Below are 21,650 nucleotides of genomic sequence, written 5' to 3' on the forward strand. Positions count from 1 at the left end.
CTTTCTGGCTCTCTAAGATTCCAGGTCATGATTCCACTGTGATTCTCTGGGGTGAGGTGACAGAGACTCAGAGACATTTCTCTGTGGATGAACGGAAGTGAGGACCTTAAGAAAAAGGCTTTGGAAAACAAGAATATTTGAATAAGAAAAGAGTAAAGACGAGGCACTGACCACTGGTCGTGAACCGTGCTGCGCAGCTGCAGCCTGGAAATAAAGGTGCATGATCATCCTGGGCACACACGGGCCACAGGGGCACGCCACGGCACCCAGAGAGGTGGGCGGAGGCAGGCACCCTGTGAGGGCAGTGGCCTGGCTACAAGGTGTGTCAGTCAGCAGGGCACTTCTGAGCTTCAGGGACAGGACCCTCCAGTGCTAGTGGCCAGCCCACCCCCGCGGGCCCAGGGCTACCAATCCTCCTGGTCTCCAGCCCTCTTGCTCTGAAGACAACTTGAGCCATGACAACTTCTGTGAGGATCTGAGTTCTGGCAAGAATGGTTCCCTTCTCTGGGGCAGAGCTGGTTCCTGTTGAACTTCAACCCCTGGGTCAACTCTCTACATCCTGAGAGTCAATTTTCTGAGTCTTCGACCTCAGGCCCAGCCGGGACCCCTCGCCGAGGCGGTAGATGTCCCTTTGCCTCCATCACACTTCTCAGGAGACATCCTGACCACATTTCCCAGGGGGGACCGTCTGATGAGGTTTGTGGCTGCATGTTTGAGCCTTTCTATATAAACCCCCAGAGTCAACCCTGAGCCCACGTGTAGAGAAACGGCCATGGAGCCCCAGCGTGGCGCATTGTGCTGGATGCTCAGGGCCCTACTCCTCGCAGCACCGAGAGCATACTTGCGAATGGTCAAGGGTGGGGAGAACCCCCTTCCTCACACTCTCCCCTTTCCTGAGCTGCTTCCTCCGCTCTTCCCTTCCTTTGAGAATCTGGCTCCCTGTATGGATCTGCCAAAAATAGACTTGTTTTTATAGGGAAGAAAGGAGAGGGTGGAGGTTCCAGAAAGGCAATTTCTTTAAGAAGGACGGGGAAAGCGCAGTCTAGCTGTTCACAGAAGCCCCCATCACCGAGCTTCTCGAGCACCACCCTTCAGTGTCCAAAGATGGGACAGTGGGACACGGCCACTTGGGAAGATGCCCCTCTGTGTACAGAGCTTTTCTCAGGCGAAGATTCAAGAGTCAAGGCTCTGACTCGAATTTCCCAGGCCACAGGAAAACTTCAGCAACCAATCTGTGACCCCTCAAAGGGTCAAACTGTATTTTTAGCCTGGAAAAAAAGAAAAAAAGAGGGGCAGTTCCTGGTCAGTTCATCAGGGCCAGGAGCCCAGGGGGCTTTTCCTAGGATGGCCTCTCTGAATGGGTGAGGCCCCACCCTGGACAGCCTGAGGGGGAAACCAGGCTGGGAGGGCTTTGGAATAAAAATGGTCACTCAGAAAGAAAAGGGCCAGCCTCTTCGGTCAGGGACAGCTGTGACCAGCATGGTGAATTTGCTTTCTGAAGCCCAGAGGCACTTCAGGCAGGGCCTGGCTTCTCCAGGCTAGGTAACGTTTTCTGGGCCAGTATTCTTGCTGTTGAGGCTTCAAACCTTGATAATTTTTCTTTGATCCTTGTGTTCAATTTACGTGGCCCAGTGGATTTAAAGATGGCAGAGATCATTCTTGGCTCTTTAATTTATTCACTAGACACACCTACAGGCCTCTGTGTGCCTGGGCTGTGGCAGACCCTGGATTCATCTCCTGCCAAGACAGGTCCCTGTCCTCAGGTTGCTCATGGCAGAGCAGCTCATAGTTTGGGGCCACGGTGGGGGTGGGGGTGGGGGCACAGTTGTTTTGTGGACTTATAGGTGGTCTCTTCAGCTTGTCTTCTGAAGAGTTTGAGGGCAGAACCAAGGGAGGCTTGCTGCATCTCTGCATGCTGTCCCGCCCCACCATTGTTATACAGAATAAGGAAGATACTGTACCACGATAGCAAATTTTATGGGTCAGCTTGACTAGGCCAGGGAAGTGCTCAGCTACTTGGCTAAAATTTATTCTGGAGTTTTAAATGAATTTGACATTTAAGTGGCTAGATCGAGTAAAGCAGATCCTCTTGTGGCTGGGTGTGCTCCAACCCGGAAGGCAGGGCAGGGCAGAGGGCTGACCGGCACTGAGAGGGAGAAAATGCCTCCTTCTTGTGTTTGAGCTGGGACATGGGGTTTTTCCCTGCCTTTGGACTAAAGCTGACATGTGGCTCTTCCTGGGCCTCCAGCCTGTGGCCTTTGGACAGGATCTGCACCACTGGCTCCCCTGGGGCTCCAGCTTGCAGACTGCAGAGCTTAGGACTCGTCAGACGCTGGAACTGTGAGCCAAAGCCTTCCGATCAGTCTCTCTGTATGTTTCCCTACCTCCTATTGGTTCTGGTTCTCTGGAGAACCTGGCTAATGCAGGCCTGAGCAAAACCCGTAGTCCTCGGTCCAGCGACCACTGAGCATGCTCACGGGGCATCCATCTCTCTGGAAGAGATTCTGCAGGGTGGATATTGTTTCCTTCTACAATGTGGTGACTGCCCATTTGCCCCTCCGCCCACAGAGCATCCCACCAGCCTGACTTCAGGCATAAGAGCCTGAAGAATGAAGTAGGATGGGTCGGCCGTCAGGACAGTGGGGGCCTGGGCACATCCTCTGCTTGGGCAGGAAATGTGGAGCCCTTCTAGGCTTATGGAGGCTTCCCGGGCCCAAGTTCATGGCACAGTCATGTGGGGCTGAGCTGCACCCTCCCACCTGCCAGGTGGAGGGGAAAGAGGTGAGAGTAGACTGGGGGTGGCCCTCTGCTCCCTGTCTTCTGGTCAGGGGCTTCTGCTCAGATCACTGCCTGGGGGGCTGCAGAGCCAGGCAGGCAGGTACATTTCATCTGCAGGACTCACCAGGCTTGTCTGGTCTCAGTGCTTGTTGAAGAAATGGGTTAAACTGCCATCGTTTATAATTCACAGACTCAGGACACTTATGGACCCTTTAAGAGTATCGTTGACAAGATGGTAGTGGGAAGAACAGCTGATTCCCCCCTCCAAGTCCTTTGGGAAAGACCTGGAACTGGGAGAGAGTTCCACTGAACTGACCATGGATAGTAACTACTCCAGATTTTTCTAAAGGCATTTTGCCTAAAATGTGTAACTCTAGTAGGTTCCAGAAACCTGTTAAATAAATGATGGTCCCATATGTACGGTGATCTCTCCTAACATGGAGACACAGCTTGCATTTCCTCCTTGTCCGAACAAGCTGTGGGAGAAACAGTCCTACGGGAGACAGAAGTTCGTCACATCCAGTGGTGGCACAGCTGTAGCCCTCTTTAGCCTGATGACAGGCCAGCAGAGCACTTAGCAGGTCTGGCCACTTTTCTCAGCTGTGGACACAGTCCCTTGACAGATCCTCCTGGCAGACTGCAGAGGGAGAGGAGCCGAGCCGGGGAGCTGAGCAGTGGGGGTAAACGCCCACTTCCACAGGCTCTGAGTCTGCTCCTGCTGGGTGGAGCTCACAATCACCAAGTGAGGCTCTGAAAAGCTGTAGGAGGCTGCTCCTGCTGACCCAGATTCCTGGAGGAGTCGGGGGGGGGGGGGGGGGGGAGGGTAGCAGTTAGCTGACCTCCTGGCTTAGGCACTTTGTAGCATTCCCAGGTCGTGTCTGTGGAACGTGTGCGTTCAGCAAAGACAAGGGTCGGGAAAGTGCAGAAGAGAGGCCAGCTGGAGGGGCGGTCAATTCGTTGCCTTTGCAGCTGCCTCCCAAGCATCTACTGTGTACTACAGGGCGAGAAGACCTGATTGATGCCCTTAGAAAAGGCACCGTCTATATAGGTGGAGGCAGAACCAGTGAAGTGTTTGACCTGGGCCCCTGTGGAGGGACACATCTCGGTGGCATAGGAGCAGTGCCATAGTAGAATTAGCGAAGGCAGAGGGCATGTTCTGCTCCAGCTGACCCTGGCCACGGGTCTCCAGGAGGGCTGCTGTTGTGAGTGGCTGCAAGAATTCTTTTGCATTTCTTTCTGTTCTTGGAAGCCTCCAGTGACTCTGGGATTCCTCCTGGGGAGATGGAATTTGTGCAGAGCCCAATCCCCCCCCCCACCCCCGCCCCGGCCCCCGCCCCTGCAGCTCTCCTCTGTGGCTCTGCGGGAGTTGCTGGTGGGAACAAAGTCCCTCTGCTGGGGACTGTGATGGGGGCTGGGTCAAGCAAAGGAGGTTGCTTGCTCTGTCCTGGTCTCCCCACGCTGCCCAGACCCCTCTCTGACCTTGCTGCTTCCTCCCCTCTGGGGTGGGGCCCTCTTCACCCCTTGTCTGTATCTTCTTCAGGGCAGTGAGGAAACCCGCTCCCCCCAAGGAAATGTGTCACAACTACTGTCATGGAACCAAGGCCAGCCCAGCTGGGAGGGACAGATGAAAGGTGCCCCCTGCAGGTCCAGCCCATGCGGAGCTGTTGGGGAGGCCTGGGGTCCGCCCAGGTGTCTCTTTTTGATGTTAGGATATGGGAACTGCAGATTGTCACCCGCACACTCAGACGCCCTCCAGTTGTACCATTTAATTCAAAGCTCTTCATGCCTCTGGACTTCTTGATTTGATTTTCCATTGAAAGATTTCCCATCTAAGTCAGAGTCCCCGCTCAGAATCTCAGGACCGGTCAGGTGGAGGGGTTCATGTACAGCTCCTTCTCCTCTCCTGCCCCCTCCTGCCAAAGCCCAGGCCCGTGTCTCTCTGGTTGGCACATGGGGTCCTGCTGTGGCAATCCTGCCTGACAGATTGACATCCCAGCAGGGCAGGATGATGGTAATGTGGCTTTGGGTCGGCAGGGTCTTTGCCTGTCTTCCTTAACACTGAGTCTGTGGGCTCTGTCCCCCAGCCCTCCCTGCCACCTGCTGCCTAGTTTATTTTCTAATCTGAACGTAGCACAAGAATCTTGTCCACACAGGCCCAGCTGTTCCTTGGCAGCCAGTCCTCCCTGTTAGCTTCTGCTCTTCCAGGAGGCCCTTGACACAGCAGTGGGGGAGTGGAAAACAGTGTACAGCTATCCTTCGGAAGGGCTCCTCCTGGTCTCATTTTGGATTTCCTCCTCTGGGACCCTTGGGACTCGCTCGGTTCAGCGTTTTCATCATTTTGGGTGGAACTTCATGTGTGTGACCCGCATCCTGTTTCCTTGTGCACCTTAACTTTCAACCATCTTTGTGCTGAAAGGATGTCTAAGCTGACTCTGGGAGACAGTGATGCTGGGGAACAGAGATTGTTTTAAAATAAAATATTTTTTTAGTTGGATACAATATCTTTATTTATCCATTTATTTTTCTGTGGTGCTGAGGATCAAACCCAGTGCCTCACACATATGAGCAAGCCCTGAGTTACAGCCCCAGCCTGGAAACGGAGATTTTTAATTGCCTCAGTGAGCAATGGATAATCTATTCAGGCCTTAGTCAGTGGCCTGTTGACCAGTGTCACATAAGGGCGCCCTTGACCTCCTCCACCCATGGAGCAGGATGACAGGCTTCCTTCTGCCTACGTGGGTACTGGGCAGTGGGGAAGGAGGCTCCCTGTGGGTGGTGCAGACAGGGTGTGGTTCCCACCTGGTTTTATAAAGCCTGTCTTCCAGAGGGGCTCTGCCACTTGAGAGACATTTGGTATTTACCAGCAGGTCACCTATCTGCTGGTCATATGGCCTTAGGACATCATCAGTGACATTTCCTCTTGGGTGTGGCTGTTATGGAGAACTTCTGACAGCCTGTTCAGGCAGTGAGTCGTCTGATACTACCCCAGAGTCAGTGGGTGAAACACGGTGCCTCAGAAATGGCCCAGGAGGGTGTGTGAGAGGCACAGGAGAGTTTTGCCAAAGTACCACGGCTGGCTGGGGACCTGCGACTGGAGGCACTAACGGCAGGAGACAGTGAGCCCTTCAGAGCCTGGTCCACAGGGCTCGTGTTATGGGTTGGATATGGAATGTCCCAAAGCAGCCAAGTCCAGAGGTGGGGATTCTGGGAAGTGATTGACTGAGGACCTCCTTTGATGGATTAATAATTTGAATGGACTACAGGGAGCAGGTGGAAACCACAGGCAGGAGGAGCATGGTTGGAAGAAGTCTGTCACTGGAGGTGTGCCCTTGGGATTATATCTTGTCCCTGGCCTCCTCTTTCCACCTCTGCCCTTGGGCCGCCTTGTGCTAACAGCTTCCCTCCACCACACCCTTCTGTCATGGTGTTTACTCCCACCTCAGGCCTAAAGCGACGGAGCTGGCTGACCATGGACTGAACCAAAATAAATCTTTCCTCCTTTAAGTTGCTCTTTTCTTTTCTCTTCTTCTTCTTTTTTTAATCACAATGAAATGCAGATTAATATTACTCAAGTCCCCAGCCTGCGTTGGGTTGGACTTCAGGTTGGACACCCTTGAGCGGGACTGTGCTGCTTTAACACTGAAAGTCTCATGTTCCAGAAAACCCCTCTGTTCTGGGTGACCTGGCAGAGCTGGTCTCCCACTCTGGGCCTTGGTCTTTCTACATTAGGTGAAGGAGCTGAACGAAGGCTCGGAAGTCCTGTTATGTTTCTGACATCCCATCTGAATCTGCCTCCTCCTTTCTCCTAAGCCCCTCTGACCCTAGGCCAGCTCCTCCTGATGAGAGGTGATTTGTGTAGGCCCGACATTAGGAGAACTTCGTTTCTGGTCCATGAGAAGAATGCTCTAAACCTCGAGGGTCTGGTGTAGAACCAGTGTCACGTAACGGCACCCTTGACCTCCTCCATCCACGGACCAGGGGGCTTCCTCCGAAGGGGGTGTGGCATGAGGGCCGCAGCCCGAGGCTTCCTTGGAAACACTGACAATGCAGCACAGTGGTGAGAGGAAACACCTGTGCTCTTTCCATCCTGTTGGTGGCCAAGGAAACCCCGTGTGCACCCAAGCAGCCTCTGCTGTGAGCCCTCCTGCTCCAGCTCAGGGCTGTGGGAAGTGGGCAGGGATCTGCAATAGGCCAAGGCTCATTTCTCTGAGCACCTTCAGAAAGGTGGTCCTGGGACTTCAGGACTGGCCCTTCTTAGGACCTGGAGGGGACATAACTGGGACAGGTCACATGTCACAGAACTGAATCATTTCTGCCTCCTGGAGGCTGAGATCCCAAATGCAGATGGAGGCCACAGATGAGTACCTGGGGACCATGTTTTTACAACTATATTTGATATGGATGTGTAATATTATTGCTGTATTTGATATGGATGTTTACACTTACAAACTATGAGAAGAATAAAGGCTTTGATAAGATACCTGTTGATGACTGCCCATATTCTAGAAAATGAGGGACTACTGGGAATTCCAGGAGGGGCTTCCCTCCTCCAGGAGTGACTGCTCATACACCTCCCCAAGGAAGAAAATGGCAGGAGCCCTCCCAGCGTTCTGGGAACAGCAAATCAGAGTCCCCTACAGCCAAGTCAGATGCTTGCCTGGCTGAGGTCTACAAGATCGGTGCCTGCTGAGTGGCCCATTGTAACCAGGGAAACAGATCACCTGCCTTCTGTTCCATGACGGTTTTCTAAGTTTGGGAGCTTTGTAAACTGTCCTTCTGCCATTTGGGGATAGAACCCCATCTGCACCCTACCGCCCTGGGACACCCTGCCTCCTCCCTGGTACTTCTCAGTTCTGGGTCAAGCAAGGCCCAAGTGCAAGAGGTCCCGTGAGCGGAGAGCCTTGTCTTTCTTGACCTGGTCAAGAGGGTGCTTGTACCTTTTCTTTAGCCTTCCTGAGGTATTTGGGGCTCAGTTTGCAAAAGCCTGTCAGGATGTCCCAAACAAGCAGAGCTTGAGGGCTCCTTCCTTGGGAGTATCAGACCAAGGCCTGAGTGGCTCTGAGTGGCCTGCACAGGGAGCCCGGTCCCAGCCTCAGCTTTTGTCTTCCAGGCAGGCCTGGCCTCCCCCGAGAACTCGGAGCAGCTCATCATTGCCTTGGAGCCCGAAGCCGCCTCCATCTACTGCCGGAAGCTGCGTCTGCACCAGATGATTGAGCTGAGCGGCAAGGCGGCCGTCAATGGGTACAGCGCCAGTGACACAGTAGGAGCGGGGTTTGCACAGGGTACCTCTGCTCTCTCTCTCCCTCCCTCCTCTCTCCCCTCCCTCCCTGGGTGCTTCTCTGCCTCTGATGATTTAGAGGCTCTTAGTGCCGTAAGGAAGGATCGAGATACTTTAGGAGGAGCCTGGCTTTAAGCTTCTCTGTGCTGGCCTCCCTTCCTGGCCTCCTGGAGGACACCTATAAATTAAGCAATTGTCACCTGGCTTATCACCCACTAGTGCCTGGAGGGGGCTTCTTCAAGAACCTGAAGGTAGCCAGAGAGTAGCTCATCAAACCCAGGGCCTCGTGCATGCTAGGCAAACCCTCTACTACTGAGCTACACCCCCAGACCTCATCTTTCTAGCTCTCAATCTTTCTTGCCTATTAGCTGATTCTTCCTCTAATCCCATTTTCCTGTTATTAATTCCTCCATTAAGACTGTCCATGTACTGCTGACTCACTCAGTGGGGCTGCTTTCTGTGCGATGAGCTCATTATGTGTCTTAGCTGAGGTTCAAATACACATGACATGGGCTGACCTGACCTCCTGGCCCAGGGGATGCTCACTTAGCTGCGGGAAGAGCACCCACTTGGGGAGGCCCAGGGTGAGTATTTGGAGGAGGTTTTCCTTTTTAATAGTTATGTTTTGAATAGTTACCTGCATGCAAGTTGGTCACAATCCTGGTCCCCAGAACTGATTTCCCTGGTGTCCAGGGCTCTGTGGGTCTTCAGGGCTTCAGCATTTGCAGAGTCAGAGCACCACATATGTATGGGTGTTAGTGGGTCCTGCGTACTACAGGTCTGGGCTCTGCTCTGTTCCCAGATGAGGACAGGGAAGGCAGAAACCCTCCTGTCACCAGTGCCCCAGGCCCCAGGCCCAGGAGTAGGAGGAAAACATCAGCTGCCTGCTGGCAAGCTGAGCTCAAGTTTTCCTGGGTCTCTACCCCAGAAGCCTGAGTGTGTCCCAAGGCCCTAGCCTCTGCTGACCCTGAGCAGATACACATTCCTGCCCCTGCGGGAATGGGGGGGTCTTCTCCAGGCTGCTCCTCTTCCTCTTCACAGGGTAACTGCCCCAGGGTCCACCTCTTTGCATTTGAATCCCTGGAGTTTGAACCTCAGCCAGGAGGCAGTGGCAAAGAGTTTGCTTGTCACCAGGCTGCAACCACAGCCCGCCAGGGCTGTGTTAGTGCCTTAGAGCTGATTTCCCCAGAATGAATGCCACAGGCTTCCCTTTAAATCCCAGGGCTGGATGAGCCCCTTTCGGTAATGCTGTGCCTCCCCACGGGAAGTCGAGGCTGGCCTTCCAGCTCACTAAGTCAAACACATTAACACTTGCACACTTGGGACAACATGTATATGTGTTTGGGTTTCCTTTTTGTTTTCATTGGAAAAAGAGGGAAAGACCGAGCTTATGTCTTACATGTAAATTCTGTTGTTCATGAAAAGAAATTCATGTTGCAATCAGCTAATTCTGGCATAGCTCCTCCTATAACTCTGAGTAGAACACATTTTTGGGAGCACCTGATTTTGATTGTAGCTCTGTGTGGGCTTGTGGAATTTGCTGCTGTCTTTGTTCAGAGGGGCTTCCTGGATGTCAAAATCCTCCAATTATTGGAACCACACCTAGGAGGGGCCACAAGGCAGGGCATCCGGTGTCAGGCTCGCTTTACAACTGGACGTCTCTCCCAGAAGGAGGGATGCTGTGGCAGAGCACTAACTCAGGACACTGAGCAAGCTGCTTGCAGGCTTCCTTGTGGGGGGCCAGGGAGCCCCCTGAGGAGTAGAGCTGGCCCTCGGCCCCCATGATGCAGGGTTTGCCATTGGCGTTTTTATCTTAAGGGTTTAAGGAGATCAATAAAGGACACATTTTTTTTTTTTTTTTCACAATCTTGGGCTTAATCTGCCTTAAAAAAAAATAGGATAATTTCTGAGAGCTAGAACATGCTCTGTTGGCCCTGGGTGGCTTTTTTTGTGAATGCCATCGCAGTATCTAGAGACATCAGAGACCCGCTGCAAGGTCTGTAACAGGGGTTCGTCTGGAGCCAGTGCTGAAATGAGAGAGAGGCCCTGATGTGGGGGCCCTTCTGGGACACCTCTCTCTCCACTCTATCTCAGGCCTTGACAACTTGGATCGGCCGAACTGGCTGGGCATCTGAAGTTCTGATCCCCTGTGAAACTGTTTTGCAAACGCTGTGCTCCTTGCTGAAGAAGGATTGCGGGCCAAGGGTGCTTCCCTGGGTTCCCAGCAACCGAGGGCAGTTCCGAGACAGCAGCACCAGCTCAGGGACTTAAAAAAAATAACGGTGGTGGGATGGGCAGCAGAGCCTTCATCCTGCTCTGACTCAATCCTGGTAGTGTCCTTTGATAGTAGTGCTTTGCCTTCATTATCACCTACTGTGTGCTAACGAGGAACTGAGGCCAACTACCAACATCTCCACTTTATGGATGAGGAAACTAAGGCTCGGAGGAGTTCAGTGATTTGCCTCAACTCCCACATTGGCTGTGTCCTCTCACAGCCTCCTTCTCATCTCTAACATCTCGTTATTCTGCTTTATCAAACCTCCCTGTAAGTTGTTCAACCTCAAAGGCCTCAGGGTTCGTGGGTTCATTTTGAGCTGCAAGACAAGAGTTGCAAGTCCCTTCACCTCGCCTGACCTGGTTTCCTCTTCTGAACATAGGACACTGGTTAGTACCCTATCGTCTTCCTGTCCCAGCAGCCCAAGCCAAGGCAGGGCCTGTGGACTCACTCAGAGGTTGTCCCCAGGATTCAGGAGCAAGGAAGTGCCAAGCCTGGCAAGGTTCAGATGCCACCTTGTGGCTGAAGCGCCACCTTGTGGCTGAAGAGCACATTGACCTCAACAGAGTCAAGAAAGGGCTCCATCCATTAATCCAGATCCAGATTAGGAAAACATACCCCACGTTCCTTGTATCAAAGTTCGTTGATGTGAAATTATTTAAGTGAGCTCAGTGCAGTCTGCTTGGCTCAGCGCTTCCTCCCTGGGGCGCAAAGCTGGGACATTGGTTGATTTTATTCACCCATTCCCCCAAAAATGTCACCAGAGGAAGGGAATGTCTTCAGGGTGGGCTTTTCAGCTGTCCAGCAAATGAAGAGATGCAGGCTGGCATAAAGAGCCACCTTCTCTTGGAAGAACTGGCTTTGCGATTCCCAGTGGGGTGCTTATTAATCGTCTTGATCGCGGGTCAGTAGACATTGCATTCCTGAACCTCCTCGTGCTGTTATCTCCGCCATCTGCAGATGACTGTCCGCTCTTTCATGCTTTCTTACCCATCGCCCTTTCTTTCTGTCGGCTGCTATAGCTAAGGAACACGTACGGCGTAATCGTCAGAGTCGGACCTTTTTGGTGGAGAATGTCATAGGAGAAATCTGGTCCGAGCTGGAGGAAGGTAGTGTCCTTGAATGTCCTTTGCCCTTGCTGAATTTTATTTATTTATCATTTTTGTGTGTGCGGCTGTTTTTGCATTCCCACTTGCTCCTTTTGCCCTTTTGGAAAATGTTCAAAATCAGTGGGTTTTTAAGGCCACTCACCCAGGGAGAACCCTTTCGGGAGCTGCTGTTTTGCATGTTGTAAAGCCTCTTCCCAAGGAAGGTAGCAACTGGAATTCCCCATCATGGAGCAAGTCTTGTGCTAAGCAGCAGGTAACAGTCACTGTGTGGCACTGTGTGATGTGCATGCGGTGGTCTTCCAGAGTCCTCTTCTGGGTTCTTCGTTGTCCCTGCTTAGCTGGCCCTCTGAATAACTTGCTGTGCTGCTAATTAGCAAAACCACTGTGCTAGGGAGGAGTGTGGGCAGTGCTTAGTGGGTAGACCCAGTTATCCTCCAGCAGCTTGTTTCAGACGGGGTTGGCAAATGGTCTATGTAAAGAATGGCTGTGTCTGTACCAGGTGACAAGTATGTGGTGGTGGACAGCGGCGGAGGCACCGTAGACCTGACAGTCCATCAGATACGGCTACCTGAGGGACACCTGAAGGAACTGTATAAAGCGACAGGTGAGCCACAGCGGCTGTGTTCTCACCAACCCTTTCCAGACAGTCGTGCTTCACGGTCTTCAGACTCCACAAGGTGCTTCCTTCTCTTGATGTCACCAGCACGTGGGGCCCCAGGTGGAGGGCCTCCACCAACAGGAAAATGCAGCTAAATGTTCTTTTAAGCCCAAGCCACCTCCACTTGAGTTTTAGCACCCTGTGAGCCTGGCCGAGGGAGTTGGTTTCTGAAAATTTTAATGTTGCCTATGATTTCGGAGCTAAGGTCAGCTTTCCAGGAGGCCTCACAACACCTCATCTGGACCCAGTGCACCAAACCAAAGAATGTTCTTGCTCCTCGTTAGTTAAATGTATTGCTCTTATTTGAAACAACTGCTGATGAGAGATTTGTGTAGTAAAAAAAAAAAAATCTCCGCACATGCAATGAGAAGAACCTCAGGGTTCTGAAGTCTGCTGGCTGAGTGGTCCCCGTTTGCATTTCTCTGCGCGTCGGAGAAGAACACAGGGTGTTTCTCAGAGTTTGGATTTGGTTTCTGATGGTTCTTCTTCTTCTTTTTTTTATTCTTTATTTTTACATTTTTTACAGACTGCATTTTGATTCATTGTACACAAGTGGGCCACATCATTTCGTTTCCGTGGTCGTGCACGATGTAGAGTCACACCATTCGTGTGATCACACGTGTACATAGGGCAATGATGTCTGTCTCATGCCACCATTTCTCATACCTCCCTCTCATTTCTTTCTATATAATCTGGTGGCTCTTACCATCATGTTCCCATTTTATTCCTGACCCAGGTGGGCCCTATGGATCCTTGGGAGTAGATTATGAATTTGAAAAACTTCTGTGTAAAATATTTGGAGAGGATTTCATCGAACAATTCAAAATCAAGCGTCCCGCAGCCTGGGTTGACCTAATGATCGCCTTTGAGTCTCGCAAAAGAGCCGCTGCTCCCGACAGAACCAACCCTCTCAACATCACCCTGCCCTTCTCCTTCATCGACTACTACAAAAAGTTCCGTGGGCACAGCGTGGAGCATGCCTTGAGGAAGAGCAAGTGAGCTGGGCGGCCTTCGGCTCGGGACGGTCTGGGGGTGGGTCGTGTTGGTGAGAGGTGGGAAGGTGATGAGTTCCAGTCCCACACAGTTGCTATCTTGGGCAAGTGACTTGACCTCTCTATTACTCAAGGTTTTTTTTTTTTTTTAATCTGGAAAGTGGGAATAATAGTTCTGCTTACCTCCTAGAGTTATGAGGATAAAACAAATTCATATACATTAGGTTCTTAGCATAATACCTGAGACCTCAAAAGTGTCACCTATGTGCTGGTTATTATATTTCTAAAAACAATCAGATTTATGATAACAGGGAAGTTTAGTTTGGACCACTGTTGGAATCCCAGTGTCTAGAAGAAAAGCTGGTGCATAGTAGGTGCTCAGTAAATATTTGTTGAATGAATCCCATAGGAATCTGAGTTTCCTGCTTCTCTGAGTCCCTTGGCTATAAGCAACTATTTGTTGCAAAATAAACATATTAGGAAGAAGGTTTAATGCTGAATTTTTTAAAAAATAGACAAAATCATAGGTTTCTAACAACTTTAAAATTGTTTTTGATATAGGTATATATGTATGTATATCCATAGCGAATTGATTACTACAGTCAAAGAAATGTACATACCCTTCACTTTCCATAGTTTCCTTTTCATATGGGAAATGAAACTCCATCATCCAGCTTCAGTATTGTTGGTCCCCACCCAGTCTGTATCTCACAACTCCGTCTCCCAGTTATTTGAAAGCAAATCTCGGACAGGTTGTCATCCAATCCATAAACATGTCAACATGTGGTTCTAAAGGAGATAAATTTTACTTTGTAAGCATGACATCACCACATGATTAGTAACTCTTCAATATCGAGTGTCCAGTTCACTTTAAGTGTTCCCAACTGTCTCCTACGCGCTGCTCTGATTGCTTCAGCATCCTGGCGAACCCTTCGAATCCCACCTGGCGTGTGGGTTCCCCTCCTTTTTCTTTTCTTCATGATTGATTAGATGGTAGAACTGGTTGACGGTGCTACAGCGTTCCCTACTGTCTGGGTTTTGCTCACCGTGTGCACTTGGTGTCCTAGAGCTTGCCATTCTGTCCCCTCATGTTTTTGCAAATCGGCAGATTGACTTAATGGTTTAATCGGATTCCAGTTTGGATTTTTGGCAAATCTGCAGACTGGGTGGTGGTGTTTCCTATTGCATCTTATTAGGGGGCCGATGAGCATTGCCTGGGTCTGTCCATTCACCGGGTGGCCACCGGGTTACCATCTGAACTTACTACTCCTGCAGTTAGCATAGCTGTAATACTCCCACAGGGACGGAGTTCTCTCCTCGGTAGTTTGGTCGCCCAGTCCACATAGGAGAGAAGAAACCTTGATCGTCATTATCTGCCCTGTGAGGGGGCCAGGCGAGTGCTATTGTCCTTGACTTCCAGAGAAGACCAGGCTCTGAGAAAACAGGCCAATGTGCCTGAAGTCCCAAAGTGACTAAGTGGCGGGGTCCAGACTGGAGCCCAGCCACCTGGCTCCCCGTCCAGAGCTCCTTCTCCTCCACGCTGCTGCTGCTAGACATGTTGCGTGTCCACGTCATGGGACAGCTCCCCGCAGGCTCGTAGCCCGAGGCATCATGGGGCCTGGCATGCTTGCATCCAAAAGGCAGAGCCGCTCCTCCACTCATCTCCTCGCTTCTTGCTCTAGACTTTGGCCTCCATCATCCCAGGGGAAGGTCAGAGCAGAGAGAAATGTAAGAGGTTCTGTCAGTTCTGGAGCTTCTGAGGGCCCAGGTGCTGGCGGGGTGTGCAAGGTGCTTTCGACTTTGAGACTCACTTCTGCCCTGGGACGTGACTGCTGTTCTGCCAGGGCACATGCCAGCGCAGTGCAGCCCTCACTCCTGTTCCCATCTGTGCCCGCTTCCCACAGTGTGGATTTTGTGAAGTGGTCCTCCCAGGGCATGCTGCGGATGAGTCCAGACGCCATGAACGCCCTTTTCAAGCCCACCATAGACAGCATCATTGAGCACCTCCGTGAGTATCTGCAGGGGCTTGGCCGCCAAGAATGGGGACTGACTGTCCAGCATCACCAACCAGTACTATGCAGTCGGGTTGTCAGGATCCGGTTCCGGGAGTCACGGAACTGGGCCCCGCAGGGGTGGGCAGGGCCTGGGCACACAGAGGGAGGTTGCTGGGCACAGGCTGTGGATCCCTCTCCTACTGCAAAGTAGCTGAGAACCTGTCCTGGCTTTCAGCTTGGCCCCAGAGGTCAGAGCTGGGAGCTGTGAAGCCCTGTCCTCGGACAGCGACCGCCCAAGGGCACGCGTCCTGTTTGTGTTACCAGGACAGCTCAGGAGTACTCACCTGCTAGCAGGGAAGGGACTGCGGTGGGAACCCAGAAGGCTCCTGAGCCTGGCCACGCTGTCAGCCTGCGGAGTTGGTGGCTTTCATCCAGGGAACACAGTGACTCACTAGGGGCCTTTTCCAAGATCCAAGCCCCCCATCTTCTTCCCACCCCTCGCCTTCCAAATCAGAACCTCTGAAGGTGGGCCAGGTTCTTGTGCACATCAGAGGACCCTGTTTCTCCATAGAAAAGGAGAGATTCCTTTCTGCATTGGGAGTCCCACTCGAAAGGATCACCACCCCTCTGTTCAAATGGGCTTCTGCTCTGCAGCTGCTCTGGCCTTTGCTGCTGAGCACACAGGTGTGAAAACTCCTTTTCTACCAAAGACCAACTTGATAAGCACTCAATGAGTTCAGACCAAGCCAGGGTCTTGTGGGCTCAGGTGGTTTGGTCCCTTCCCCAGAGAGAAGCAGCCTCCTTCTCCTGTGCTTGCTGGCCTTTGTTGATGTGATCTTCCTCCATCTTCTTCCCTTTCAGGGGACCTGTTTCAGAAGCCTGAGGTTTGCACGGTCAAGTTCCTCTTCCTGGTAGGTGGCTTTGCTGAGGCGCCCCTCCTGCAGCAGGCTGTGCATGCTGCCTTTGGTGACAAGTGCCGGATCATCATCCCCCAGGACGTGGGCCTCACCATCCTCAAGGGGGCCGTCCTCTTTGGCCTGGACCCCGCCGTCATCAAGGTGCGTAGGTCCCCGCTCACCTACGGGGTCGGTGTACTGAACCGCTACGTGGAGGGCAAGCACCCGCCCGAGAAGCTGCTGGTGAAGGACGGCACTCGCTGGTGCACCGACGTGTTTGACAAGTTCATCTCTGCCGACCAGTCGGTGGCCCTGGGAGAGCTGGTCAAGCGCAGCTACACCCCAGCCAAGCCCTCCCAGCTGGTCATCGTCATCAACATCTACAGCTCCGAGCTCGACGCCGTCAGCTTCATCACCGACCCGGGGGTGAAGAAGTGCGGCACGCTCCGCCTGGATCTCACGGGGACCAGCGGCACAGCGGTGCCTGCCAGGAGGGAAATCCAGACGCTCATGCAGTTCGGGGATACCGAGATCAAGGCCACAGCCATCGATGTAGCCACCTCAAAGAGTGTCAAAGTGGGGATCGACTTCCTAAATTACTAACCACCCTCCCTGCCCCCTGCCCCTAGGATCCGCTCATCCGCATCTGCTGACCTTATCCTTGACTGTCCTGTCCCTGACCTTGACCCTTGCCATTGCCCACCTGAACTTCAGCAAGAACGATGAGAACAACCAGGGTGAGAGATAGCTCGGGGATTTTTTGAGGGTACACTAGAGTCAGAAAAAGTCGGAAATTACAGTCGAGGTCTAGGAACAGGAAACTCAAGGGTCCTAGGAGCGCAGCTAGTTTTCATAGGTACCAAAGTAGTGAACCAACCACCCGGAAAGGGGACGGGTACAGGTCTGTCTGCAGCCGTGGTGGAACTTTGCTTTGAACAGATCTCTGCTAAGTAGGACTTAGGATGCCCTATTGCCTTCTTTCTAGATTTGAAATGAGATCTTTGAGCCAGGAGGAAATCTTCTTCATCTGAGATCTTTTAAAAAAAAATTTTTTTTTTTCCTTTGGATGACAGTCAATATAAAATGCCACCCATCTGCAGTCAGTGTCTTCTCATCCTGGAATGAACAGCAGTGAGTCAGAGGGAACTTGGAGTGTTGTGGGCCGGTGGGAGAAGACTGCCTACACTGGGGGCTATTTTAGGTTCTCAAATAATTTAAATTCCAAGGAGGTTTGGGGAAGAATAACTGCAGCCTTGGCTAAACCACTAGGATTTGGGGGTGGGGGTAGGAATGCTGATACCTCAGCTTTTCAGCAGGTAAAAACTTGCTTTGTTGGAAAAGGATATGGAAGAGTTGCTGACTTACAGCCAAATCACAGTATTCACAGACCCCTCATCTGTGGGGGATATGTTCCAAGATCCCCAGTGGAGGCCTGAAACCCCCGATAGTACCAAACTTTATACATATATAATGCTTTTTTCCTGTATCTCCATACCTATGATAAAGTTCATTTTATGAATTTGGCACAGTAAGAGATTAATAATAATAATAACAAAATAAGGCCGTTGTAAAAACCAACTGTAATACAATTTAGATGAATGTGGTCTCTCTCAAAATATCTTATTGTACTCTACTATATTTTTGGACCACAATTGACCATGGTAACTAAAACCATGGATGAGGAGAAACCACTACATGTGTTGTGATATAATTCACACCATGCCAAATCCTGATTTCCGAGTTCAAGAGTAATTCTAGTTCATCTCAGAGGAATTCACTGTGAGGACCTGAGGTTGCCATGGCCTTATTCCTAGCCCTGAACTCCAGGACAGCCCTTCGCCTCTCAAAGCATCCCAGCCTGACATTAGCCCCCATCCTTCCTGCTGGTCTCCAGCCCCCTAAGATTCCTGGCCATTCATTTCTACCTTGTGAAAAGAATACATCGGTGAAATACCACAGGAGAGTCTGTTCTATGAGACGCTTCATTAAAAATCTCCAGTTCTCCAAATCCAACTAAATTCATGTGTAGATCTAGACTTGATGCATTAAGCCAGCTGTTTTCTTTTCTTTCTTTTTTAGAATTAGAGCTTTATAGTTATACATAGTAGTTGAGTTCGTCCCGACAAACTCATACATACATGGAAATTGATTTTGGTCGTGATCCTTCCTTTTCCCTCCCCTCCTCCTTCCCCTCTCCCGTCTCCTCCCCTCCCCTCTTCCCTTTTCCTTCCTCTACTAACTTCCTTCCACTCGTCTATTAATGTGTATTTGACCAGTTCTTTATGTTGCCCTATCCTTCCCTCCCCCTTTCCTTTATTTTACTCCAGCTTCTGCATATAAGAGAAAACGATTGACCTTTGAGCTTCTGAGTTTGGCTGATTTCACTTAACATGATATTCTCCATTTCCATCCAATTACCAAGCCAGTTGTTCTCTAAAGCAGGTCTGTGGCTTGCCTGCATCAGAATCGCCTGGGTGCTTGCTAAGAGCGGGTTCCTGGATCCCATCTCTTTTTAGCAGAAGCTAACTTGAAGAGGTCCAGAACCTGCATTTGTAGAGTATACCAGAAGTGACTGGGGTTCAGCTGGAACTTGAGAATTCCTAACTTTAGTTTGTCAAAACTGAAGCACAGGCCACAGTCTGAGCCCTCTGGTCTTCCCATTGGAGTTCTCTTAGGGACGAGGGCGTACTCCACACTTTGCCCTCTCGGTAAGTGGGGTTGGGGCTCAGTCACCTGGGATGGCCCTTTAAATCCTCACAGGAAGGGTCTGGCAAGGAAAAGATGGTGTGAAAGGAAGCTGGTGGGTCTGTGTTTTCCTCTCCCCTACCCTACAAAGTCGGGTTTTGCCAACGTTCAGGAGCCAACTAAGCATAGAGAATCAAGAATCTGAATCACAGACCTTCTGATCCGTTCGAAGCAGTCTTTTCCACCTGCTGGAAGGCATTCCAATTTCAAATCACCGGAGGCATGCATAGCGAATGGAGGACAGAGAATGGGCTTTGAATGCAAGTCAGATTCACAAGAACCACCGAGGCCAATATGCAGATCCTAAGCAGCACTTCGGATGTCATTTTAGCACGTCTTCTTTTTCACTTCACCTGCTGCAGAATTCACTGCTAGAAAGTGAAATACAAATAAGCCAAGAACTGGAGAAGGCTAGTTCCATAACTTGAGTCGTAGGATTTCATATCCAGGCACCCAGGTGTGTTTCTTGGGGTCTCCTGCTGCCTGCTCTGCTTCAGAAGCTTAGTGTTATGGGTCCCTCTTTGGTGTTGCCAACCATAGTCTACAAATAAGACTTTTCCTTTTAGTTATGAGTAATATAATTTTATGTACATACAAAATCTTGTACAGAATCTTTATTTCTACAATGTTTTTTCTTGTTTAAAAAAAAAGGAAAATGCTCTTTGATTTTTGTTGATGACATCGCTAACCTTAATATTTCATACTTTCATTTCTTAATTGTTCTCACTAACCACTGAATTGTGCCGATACCAAGTGCAAGTGTATGTAAGACTGAGCATTAGACGGAGGTGCCTAGGGTCAGAATACTCTGAACACACGGACTACCTGGATCAACAGCTTCTTCAAATCCTTCCACATGTGCGGTTGTTTCCAAAAATTCAGGAGTTATATTTAAAGAAGCATAATGTATCAATTCTCCTGTCCAGACTTGGAGAGCTGAACATTCTGGTTTGGTAAGCAATATGACTGTGCAGAGAAACCTACCAAAACTCTTTGCATCCCATTGGGTTGTCACCCTGTACTCATGGGGCAAAGTAGTCACTCTGAGGACAAAGCGTGTCCATGTGTGGCTGTTCTCAATACTCCAGGGCCAAAGGCAGAAACCAAGTGGTACATAAACCAAGCTTTTCTCTTGGGTAGGGGTGAGCCAAGTCCCTTGTTTGCTGCTAACTTGAAGCTCTTCCCACCTTGAATCAAGGATATCTCCTTGTCTACTTGTTCTCTTCAGCAAACTGATAGAAATCTGCAGTGTTGGCAAATGGATGATAGAGAAGGGGTGGCAATTTCGCTGGACTTTCTTCTGGCCCCAGAGATGCAACCCTAGTAATCCAACTCCTTACACAAGATTCCCAGATCCATGCCTTTCCCCCACTGAAATATTTTAGAGTAAGAGCACTGGATAAGTACACTTGGACACATTTCCTAATCTTAGAAGATTTCTAGAAGGCCTGTGGTCCCCACCCATTATTCAGTTGTCCCTGGCATATTATCTGATAGTCACCTTTCTTGGAAGCAGAATTGTTGATGTGCTCTGTCACTGCCTTTGCTGTGCACAGCAGGCATTAATGAGTGACAACTTACAGACGTGCTAGGAGAGAGGAGGAACCACAGGAGTATATTTGCAGAGTGATGGCTGAGTCCAGATTACAGAGCCTGCCCCACCCTTAGAATGTTATTTAGACCAAGTTTAGCTTTTAGAGTCCAGGTCTGGTTAATCGCCAGGGTAGCAAAGAATCGCATGCACCAATATAAACAGGAGTCAAATGCATTATTAGTCCAGGATCGAACTTCACATTGTAGAGATGTAATCGCTGTGAGTAAGCTGCGTATGTATGCTGGGAAATGACTTAAGTGGATGACTAGTATAAAAGTCGTTGGCCATAATGTCACTAACACCTCTCATCTGCTTGAATTATGGAACAATATTCTACAGTCTCAGCCATTCAGGGTCTTGTTCACCACAGGATAAATCCAAACTTCACAGAACTTCACAGCAGTTCACAACTGGACAGGATCATGTCTGCAAACTCTCTTGTCTTCACTGATGTCTAATAAAGTAAAACTCTGGATCTCATATGGCCCAGGAATTTTTTTTCCCCCACTTCAGTTTTGTATGTGGAAGTCTGAGTGGGTCATTACTGATGCCCTCTCCACCCCATTTCCAGGGCGATTTCCAGGTCTTTCCTAGAAGGCAATAAGCTTTATTAACAATCATTCCAACATGACTGGCCCTTCCTTTGCTGGGAAACAAGGCTCCATTGATGTGCACAGAATCCTGTTTCCCTCCAAACAGGAAGAAAGTAGTCTAGCCAGAGAGTAGGTACATATGCAGAGGTGACTACGGGCAACTCCTCTGCACCCAAATGGAAGTCATTTAAAAAGAAGGCTTGGGACAGTGCCATGCCCATTGGCATCATAGCAGGTGACACTGGCTTCATCTAGAGTCTTGGGATTCCTCCAGAATCCACACCTGGGTCACTCTCTGAGTTGCCTATAGAAGCTTCTAGATAGCCAGAGGCAGGGGTCCCAGGACCATAAGAGGGATAAAATTGGTGGTTGGCTCCACCTGCCTTCATCTGAAGTTCACTTCCCAGGAGGGTGAGCTCGGGAAAGCTGGGAGGTGCCCTGCACACACTTCAGACAGGAACTGGAAGGAGCAGTAGTGCCCCTGGGCAGCAGGGCTTCAGCCTCCAGCGAGGCCATCCATTCCCTGTCTGGGTCACTCAGGGATATCTTGGTGGATTTCAAGCCAATGAGATGAAGGTTCCAGCACTCTTCACGCCCATAAAATGAGGTCACAAAGGTCTGAGCCGATTTCCCAGGCGTGCCTTCATTTTGGTAAACTACTCCTTTGCTTGCCCTGGGCTGCTAAAAAGTCCAGCCCCTTCTAGGAGACAGAGAGGGGGCCAGGCTTTGCTAGGAGGC

At 50.5% G+C, this 21,650-nt stretch overlaps 1 protein-coding gene across 6 annotated transcripts in view; it reads left to right on the top strand.

The window, feature by feature from the left end:
* HSPA12A (heat shock protein family A (Hsp70) member 12A) overlaps positions 1–20,794 on the top strand; it is a 144,481-nt gene extending 123,687 nt beyond the window's left edge. For 4 of the 6 annotated variants that reach the window (XM_079136622.1, XM_079136623.1, XM_079136624.1 and 1 more), the window contains 6 exons: positions 7,889–8,060; positions 11,354–11,440; positions 11,940–12,044; positions 12,835–13,093; positions 14,995–15,098; positions 15,946–20,794. In XM_079136622.1, the coding sequence (XP_078992748.1) occupies positions 7,889–8,060; positions 11,354–11,440; positions 11,940–12,044; positions 12,835–13,093; positions 14,995–15,098; positions 15,946–16,583 (1,365 nt within the window). In that variant the 3' untranslated portion in view covers positions 16,584–20,794. Of the gene's footprint in view, positions 1–4,598; positions 4,790–7,888; positions 8,061–11,353; positions 11,441–11,939; positions 12,045–12,834; positions 13,094–14,994; positions 15,099–15,945 lie in introns of all 6 variants that reach the window. The other 2 variants (XM_079136627.1, XM_079136626.1) reach the window with 2 other exon arrangements.
* The last annotated feature ends 856 nt before the right edge of the window (positions 20,795–21,650 follow it).

The sequence above is a fragment of the Sciurus vulgaris genome (genome assembly GCF_902686455.1).
Source record: "Sciurus vulgaris genome assembly, chromosome: 4".
Classification (NCBI taxonomy): Eukaryota; Metazoa; Chordata; class Mammalia; order Rodentia; family Sciuridae; genus Sciurus; species Sciurus vulgaris.